General features: G+C 42.9%; 1 protein-coding gene across 1 annotated transcript; it reads left to right on the top strand.

Moving 5' to 3' along the window:
- On the top strand, nt 1-4,961 carry LOC311228802 (uncharacterized protein). Its single transcript, XM_084314747.1, has 5 exons — nt 1-74; nt 472-554; nt 666-828; nt 2,146-2,433; nt 3,700-4,961. The coding sequence occupies exons 2-5, from the start codon at nt 512-514 to the stop codon at nt 4,049-4,051; spliced, it is 846 nt and encodes a 281-aa protein (XP_084170873.1). The 5' UTR covers nt 1-74; nt 472-511; the 3' UTR covers nt 4,052-4,961.
- The last annotated feature ends 3,834 nt before the right edge of the window (nt 4,962-8,795 follow it).

Raw genomic sequence — 8,795 nt, 5'->3', positions numbered from 1 at the left:
TCCCGGGACGCGCGTCTGTATAAAAGCCACTGGCGACCGACTCAGAGCACCACGGAATACACTGAACTTCTCAGGTGAGAGAGAGACGCACAGGACAACAGCATGAAGGAGAAGATGGCATTTTAACTATAATAGATTATACATTTTAAACTGGTCAATTGTTTATGTAGGTTATTGTAGCTATGTGTACTTGAAGCATATAGCATTTTATTATTCTACTGCACAATATATTCCAAAAATATAGATGGTAGCTAAAACATTTTTTGCATTGTTCTGTGAATTTGGGCTACTACTGAGATCAAATATATAGATGTAAGAATAGTTGTGTTATACATGTTATTCTATCAAATTATCAGTCGTGTGTTTTGCATTGTTTTGATTCCAATGTGTCTTGTTTTCCACATACTTTTGATTACATCATATTATAGATCAACACACTCTTCTTACACTACTATGCTTTTGCTCATATAGGTGGATCTGTCTTGTCAAACCACCCCCAACCCAACCAACCATGAAGGCTGTAGTTCTCGTTCTCGCTCTGGCAGTCATTACCGGTAAGCATCTCTTGGCTATACTATACATACACATTGCTATAAGTATAATGTTGTACTTCATGGTCTGTGTGTTTTGGGCTAACTCCCATTGTGTGTGTGTCCCTGTTGTAGGCTGTAATGCCCGCGTCGTGCGCCAGGCAGATGATGCCTCCCAGTCCCTGCAACCCTGGGAGGAGACCGTGGGCAGTTTCTGGCAGTATGTGGCCGAAATAAACACCAAAGCCACTGACCTGGTGGCGAACATTAAGGCCTCTCAACTCGGCAGAGAAATGGAGTAAGTGACTGTCCCCACTCACTGGTGCCGGAACTAACACCGTGCTGAATTGTACTTTAAAGATGCTTCACATGATCACACACCCCTTGCAAAGAAGAAACAGTAATTGTGGTGTTTCCGTGGTTGAGTGACACAAAAATTATGCCACTGCCATTGGTGTCATGGTGTATTATAATACTGTGGTGTTATTTAAATCTAAAAGTGGTACAATGGTGATGCATGGCATTTACCATTTCAGTACAGAGGTCGATTTTTTTATACAATGGCCACCATCTCTTATTGTTCCCTTGTCGTCAACTTTGTAACTTTTTTGAGATAGGCACTGACCACATATTGCTCTACACTCATCTTATCCATGTTTTCCTCTGTTCTACTGACCACATACTGCTATAGGGGTTCCCAAACTTTTCAGGCCGGGACCCAGAAAATAAGGCGTCAGAGAGCCGTGGCCCAATGCACATCGTCAGACTTTCTTTTTTTTTGCCAGTCGACCGATTTTTTAAGCCAAATATCACTTCAATCCTATTAAGTTAGTTCAAGTTAGTTATTAATTTATATGTGCTATTTATAAGAGGGCTAACTTGTTGCAAAATAATAATGATAATAATAATAGCCTCATTAAAATACTATTGTTGCTTCGGTTGTTTTCAGTGTTTTATGTGCATAATCTGTTATTTAGTTTGAAATGTTCGTTGAAATAAGTAGATTTTTCGTTTTTGTTTATTTATTAAGTTAATATAAAACCATATAGTCACATTTTAGAATACAATAGAATAGAATTTTAGAATACAACTAGAAACACTGTCCTGGCCTGCTTCTAAGGCTGAGGTTACACCTTTCGTATCATCTTCGTATTGTTTTCTTATACGCATCGCCGCGTATCGCCGCGACGTCATGCGCCTCGAGTCACACTTTCGTTTTTTTTTCGTTTTTGTCAGCCAAGCACACTGATGTAAGTTCAGTGGCCTGACACATTTTTAATTTTTTTTTTCAAATCATCTCGCGGCCCTCCCGTGGCTGCTCGTGGCCCACCTTTGGGTCGTGACCCCGACTTTGGGAACCACTGCTCTATACCAATCTTATCCATGTTTTCCTCTGTTCTACTTCCGTGTATCTATGTAGTTCTTCTTACCCTCCCACAGCTATTATGCCCCCAGCCTCCTGTTTCCTCCAGCCTCTGTTTTTCTACAATATGAAGCCAATATCTGACGGCACAACTTTTAGATTCTTTGCTCCGTTCTTCTTTCACTCTTATGTCGCCATTGGTGTCCTGTCCCCTGTGTCTTGACCGTCTCTCTCTCTCTTCTGACATCGCAGCACCCTCATCGCCGACACCATGGCGGAGTTGACCGTGTACAGGGACGACGTCCAGACCAAGCTCGGCCCCTACGCCCAGGACACCGCCGGCCAGCTGACCCAGGACCTGCAGCTGCTGGTCAACAAGCTGCAGAACGACATGGTGGACGCCAAGGACCACAGCACCCAGTACCTGGCAGAGCTCAAGACCATGATGGAGCAGAACGTCGACGACGTCCAGGGCCGCATCAACACCTACACCCGCAAGCTGAAGAAGCGCCTGGACAAGGACACAGAGGAGATCCGCAAGTAAGTCGGGGGGAGAACGCACACCAGAAGCTTACGGTTCTTATTCATGATGGCTGTGTTGGGGTTCCACGTGATATTTCCATCTTTGGCCAATCAGAGCGCAAAACGGGAACCCGGAAACACGAACGCGTTGGTAAAAAGCATAGACGCAACCAGGAGAGATAACTCCCACACTGAAAACAAACGGTCTGACAAAAATGAGAAACAAAAAAGTAGTTTTAAGCAAATATGTGCTTTAAACAAGTATATAATCTGCCAGTGCAGTAAGCAGATCTGTCTTGACACAATTTCATGAATTAGGTAAGAAAAAAAGAAAAAAATCGAAGGTTCTCTCTCCTGAGTCCTGATTGGATAAAGTGGAATGGGATACCAGAAAAACAAATGTCTGTTTGCTGCAGAGCGGAGGGACTGGGAGACCCATGTTACTGACCAGACACTATATCAGTGATGGCTGTTTACTGCAGAGTGGAGGGACTGGGAGACCCATGTTACTGACCAGACACTCTATATCAGTGATGACTGTTTACTGCAGAGTGGAGGGACTGGGAGACCCATGTTACTGACCAGACACTCTATATCAGTGATGACTGTTTACTGCAGAGTGGAGGGACTGGGAGACCCATGTTACTGACCAGACACTCTGTATCAGTGATGGCTGTTTACTGCAGAGTGGAGGGACTGGGAGACCCATGTTACTGACCAGACACTCTATATCAGTGATGGCTGTTTACTGCAGAGTGGAGGGACTGGGAGACCCATGTTACTGACCAGACACTATATATCAGTGATGGCTGTTTACTGCAGAGTGGAGGGACTGGGAGACCCATGTTACTGACCAGACACTCTATATCAGTGATGACTGTTTACTGCAGAGTAGAGGGACTGGGAGACCCATGTTACTGACCAGACACTCTGTATCAGTGATGACTGTTTACTGCAGAGTGGAGGGACTGGGAGACCCATGTTACTGACCAGACACTCTGTATCAGTGATGACTGTTTACTGCAGAGTGGAGGGACTGGGAGACCCATGTTACTGACCAGACACTCTATACCAGTGGTGACTGTCAGACTGTAGAGCTATTTAGCACTTATTTGAACACAAAAAGACCACTTACACTAGTATAACCTTTTCTTCTACTGTAAATTTGGGGAACACGTGTGGTCCCTCCAGATTTGTAAACTCACCCTCTTGTGAGTTAGATAATCTTTGTTAATATGAAACGTAAAACTTTAAATAAAACTCTGCTCCTTTCCCCCCCCCCAGCACCGTGGCCACCTACCTGGGCGAGATTGCCGACCGCACCTCTCAGAACGTGGCCGTGGTGAAGGGACAAGTGGAGCCCTACGTCACCCACGCCCACGACACCGCCGTTGAGAGGCTGAGCAGCTTCAGCTCCCTCCTGAAGACCCAAGCCGACGGCCTGAGCGACACGCTGGAGACCCAGGCCGCGGGCCTGAAGACCCAGCTGGAGTCCACCGCGGAGGGGCTTCGCACCGCCCTGGAGGGCAAAATCAGTGAGCTGAGCGGCCTGGTCAACCCCTACGCCGGCCAGATCCGCGAGCAGATCCAGACCATCGTGGACCAGGTCAAGGAGACGGCCGCCGCCGCCGTCTAAACACACCAGACTCTGAAAGGGTTTCAAAGGGGTTTTTGTGGAGATGGTTAGCGGTCCACCGTTTAGTAGAGGGGACAGGGGGGATGTGTGGATATCTGCCTTTTTACATACCTCCAAAAGAGGCAAGAAATGGGAGAGTTGAGCGTTACTGATAACCTTCATTTATGTGGGCGCTCTAGTGTTTTGGTGTAAGGGTGGGTGATGAGGAGGAGGAAGGCGGGTAGGCAGACGGTCAACGACTTATTCTTGATCACTGGTATCACCTTATCATCTCCCCTTATCACTGAATACAAGCCTCACACTCAATAATAGCCTTTCATGCACAAACAGGAGGCCACTGTTTTTTAATCTGCATTGCTTGTCTACCTTGAGTTAAGTCATTTAGCTGTTGCCCCCCCCCCCCCCCCCCCCAAGCCCCCTATTGTTTGGCTAATCTGTGTCCTATACCTTTTGTTCTATATACTCTATACTGCATATAGAGACATGGTTGTGGGAAGTGGGGGGTTGTGTAAATGTACCTACAGATGCCATCCATCACTGTCCCCGGTTTGCATCCAAACAACAGGACAATTGTGTCTTTTCATTTCAAAAAGTGCACTGAATGAACTACAGAGGGGTGGGGGGGCATATATCGTGTGTCTGTCTAGAAGGCATACTGTACCGCTAAAGTACTGTATTGTCAAAATACTCTTTTGCTGTTTTGCTTGATTCAACCTAGACGTGTGTCATGTAACGTGAAAAAAACCAGTAAGTGAGGCATACTGCTGCCTGTCTGTATCTGAGTCTGAGCTGCTCTTCCTGTCCAGTGTCCACCACGTCTTCATGATGTCCGTGTATGCGTGTCTCTGGGCTGCAGTAGATGTGAGACTGTACCACTGGGTGAATAAAGAACCTAAAAGAACAACACGAATACTGTCGTCCTCGTTATCTGCTTCTCCGATCAAACGTTTAAGAGTGATCTATTATTCAAGATGAGGTTTTTCGATTACAAAAATAACCGGGCCTCTGACTTTGAGACCGTTTTCACTGTAGTGGGGGCACGGCCTCCTTCACTTTCCCTAAAATAGCACGTTCGCATGATTAAAGTGCACGACTGAAACAAATGAGCCGCGTGGTTTCAATGTAGAATGCTAATGCTGCCTGGTAGAAAAATTTACCAACTACAATAAAATATATCGGGAGACAAGGACTTTGAACAAAATGTCCTGGAATATTATTGAGCAACTCTTTCCTGCCTTTCTCCTGTCCCTAACCCTGAAGCTATCCAGCTCTGCCGTTAAAACCCCACCCCACACATGTTCCTTATCATGTAGAAATGATTGCATAAGGGTGTACTGTTTACTTATATAAGGGTATTTATTTATTGACATCTTTGTCGAGGGGTCTGGTTCTGAGTACCTTATTTCCACAACCTTATTTCCACCTTGGTACCAGTATGTAACTACTGCCTCCTGCTGTACACAAATTCATCCTTTGTGCTGACGGTGCTTGATTGAACAAACAGTAAAAACATTTTTTTTAAAAGCCTATCTTCCCTGACTCTCAACCCTTTCTCTTGTTCCCTCCCTATCTCTCCCTCCTTTATTCCCCTCCCTCTCTCCCTTCTTTCTCGTCCTGACTTGTCCAGGATCTGCAGTCACACATTCCATTCCCTTGATCACCGCAGGCTTTTGGGAACGTTTTGTACGACTGTTTTTGTTCTTTCCCCCCCTGTGAATATGGTATTCTTACCATGGCCCAATTCACAAAAACGTATGTGTCAGCACATGCAGACAAACACACATACACACACAACTGTGCAAAAATACACCAATTGATTGATTGATTGATTGAAAAGTTTATTGACAGATTGCAGAATGGGTACAGTACAGTACAGTACAGCTCAATACATACAATTGTTAAGAGGATGCAGACCTGAGAAAGACTTTCGTCTTGTTTCCATCAGGGTCCCCCAAAAGAAACCCCCAAAAGAAACATGCAGTATACACACACATACAGAAGGCAGACAGGCACACGCGTGTGTGTTTGTGTCTGTGTGTGTGTGTGTATGTGTGTATCTTGCACACAGACATACACCGAATCGCACCATCAAAATGCACAACATGAATGGTTCTGAGTCTGACAGATGCATTAGGAACAGAGCAGTCGTCATAGCAAACTGAATAAAACAAAGTATTGCTCTATTGGAGGTGTTAAACTGAAACAGAGAAATTAATCCACCACAATGACATTAAACATGCTTATTAAAAATAAATCAAATATTATTGTTATTGGGGAAACAAAATATTTTACATAATTTCCTGACTGGCATTAATACAGTGTTTATTAGGGATGCAATGAGGTGAATATTATGGCAGATACCAATAACCGATAATGCATTTTCAGTTATGGCGGATAAGCGACATTTACCATTTATTATTTACGTGTTCTGTAAGAACTGTGGAAAATTGGAAAATACACTCTAGTACAGGGGTCAGCAACCTTTTTGACATGGAGTGACTGTTTGAAATATAGTTGTAACTAGTGTGCCTCAACAATATTCCATGCATCGTAATTTTTTCCCCCTCATAATCAGGTATTTTTAATGATAATTTTTACATTATTACATCATTATTGTTATTGTTATTATTAACAATATTATTATGATGGTTGTATCAACCCTAAATCTGAGTTGGGGGGGGGGGGGGGTGCAATGCAGACAAACAGCTGCATACAGTGCGACCATTTCACTCACATTTGCCCATTCATTTTTGGACACATCACACTGTACGTGTGTACTGTACACGTGTGTACTGTACGTGTGCTGTCATAGCTCCACCTACAGGCCTAATGGAGAACACCAGGTTGTGAATGGAGGGTGAATGTGAGGTATATCGTGTAAATAAGTTTTGATTGATCGCAAGACTACACTGTAAAAAAAAAAATAATAATAAGTTACCAGAACTTAAAAATATTGAGTTCAGTTACTGTGCATTAAGGTTTTCAGTTTTCAATCCATAATAAGTTAACAGAAAAATAAGTACACAACCACATTATTTCAACCTAATAAAACTATGTTTATTGTCATTGTTTTAAGAACACAAGTTGACTTGGTAATACTCACATTTTGAGTAAAAAAAATTGCTTTTAACATGTGCAATGTTCAATGAAATAGAAAAATAAATAATAAAATGTGTTGATTAATCCCACTGGTCACAACGGTGACCGTAATAATGTTTTTGTTATAAGGCTCTGCAAATGTTACTGAATGATGTAGCAATGTATTTCCAGCTAAATTGAAATAATAAACAAATAAAGGGTCTCAATTAAATATGTGGTAGTAAAAAGAACCTGTGGGAGGATTTCAACAAGATAAATGCGACAACAGTGCAAAATATTTCACTATAATATTAAAAAAAAAAATATATATATAATTTTTTATTAAATTTTTATTAATTTTTTTACTGCTGCCCCCTGTGCCTATGCAAATGCCCCCGCGTGCCTATGCAGGCATGCGTGCCTAGGGTTGCCTACCCCTGCTCTAGTATTTTCTATTTAGTATTAAGTCTCTGCAGTGTATTTCAATGCTGTTGTACACATGCAAGTATACAAAAACCTGCGTGGTAAAAACAAAATCCTGCACAGCTAGACAGAGAAGTAATAAATAAACAAATAAAAACCACTATCATCATCAGTCAATATTATAAACTGATTCACCAATATATCTGACCAGTTTTGCTCATTAAGCCAGTGCCGATAAAATATATATATATCAGCAGATATCGATATGGTTGCAGATATAGGTCCCTAGTTTTTAATCTTATTTTCAAGGTTTAAAAAAAGTTAATAAAAAAGATGTGTATCAAACACAGCATGATTGCTCCTTTGAAGTGCAGACTAAAGGCCAGTAGAGGACACTGTTTGTCCTTTGTTATTTATCTCGCTCCCTCCCCCCATCCCTCTCTCTCTCTCTCCCTCCTCCCTCTCTTTCTCTCTCCCTTCCCCCCCTCTCCCTCTCCCCCCCCCCCCCCTCTCTCTCTCTCTCTCTCTCTCTCTCTCTCTCTCCTCTTCTGACCTCTCCACTCCGGTCCTGGTCACCACAACAGGTCAGCAGCTGTATTGTCTCTCTTGGAGATGTAAGCAAACTGGAATGGGTTCACAAAGTAACACTGTCTGTCTAAGAACCTGATGAACAGCCAGGAAACTCTCAATCTCTTTACTCTGGTCAACTTTTTGGGCAACATCGTTGGATTAAGCAGAAGTCTCAACACATTTATGCTGCATTGCATGTCAATCTCCTGTTGCACAGATAGATTCTATTGTATATTTTGTCCTCTGTCCCACTTCATTTCCAGTTGTCCTATCAAGTTGCCCAAAAAGTTGCCCTGTGTATTGCCACCCTTAGAAATGCAGTTACGGGTGTAAAAACTAGAGGCATAAAATAGACACGGATTCAAAAAGGCCATAAAAACAACAGACAACCTTGACTCATTTGAATGAAGAGAGTGTGACGTGTAGCCCCAAATTCTTCCATGAGATGAACCTTTCCCTTCAAAACATGTTTACCTTGTATATTATAGGCTAAAGGTCATTGCGTGCAAAGTGAAAGAGAGACAAAGTAGGGGTTGTTGATATGATATCACGCCTTCACTGAAAACAGCTGTTATCTCTCCTGTATAGACCAGCAGCAACACTACATTGTACTCTCTCCCTGCAGGGATGAGTCAGTGGTGAAAACAGGAAAACCACAGCTATTCTGCCAGTC

The sequence above is a fragment of the Notolepis coatsorum genome (genome assembly GCF_963971535.1).
Source record: "Notolepis coatsorum genome assembly, chromosome: 5".
In the NCBI taxonomy this organism is placed as follows: domain Eukaryota; kingdom Metazoa; phylum Chordata; class Actinopteri; order Aulopiformes; family Paralepididae; genus Notolepis; species Notolepis coatsorum.
Note: the sequence above shows the minus strand (reverse complement) of the source record. Positions and strands in the feature narration are given on the sequence as shown.

Bases quoted from the DNA above. Each gene is read 5' to 3' on its own strand.
- LOC311228802 (XM_084314747.1), top strand. From the start codon at position 512: ATGAAGGCTGTAGTTCTCGTTCTCGCTCTGGCAGTCATTACCG. The intron at 829-2,145 runs GTAAGTGACTGT...CTGACATCGCAG, and splicing joins CAACTCGGCAGAGAAATGGA to CACCCTCATCGCCGACACCA. The intron at 2,434-3,699 runs GTAAGTCGGGGG...CCCCCCCCCCAG, and splicing joins GACACAGAGGAGATCCGCAA to CACCGTGGCCACCTACCTGG.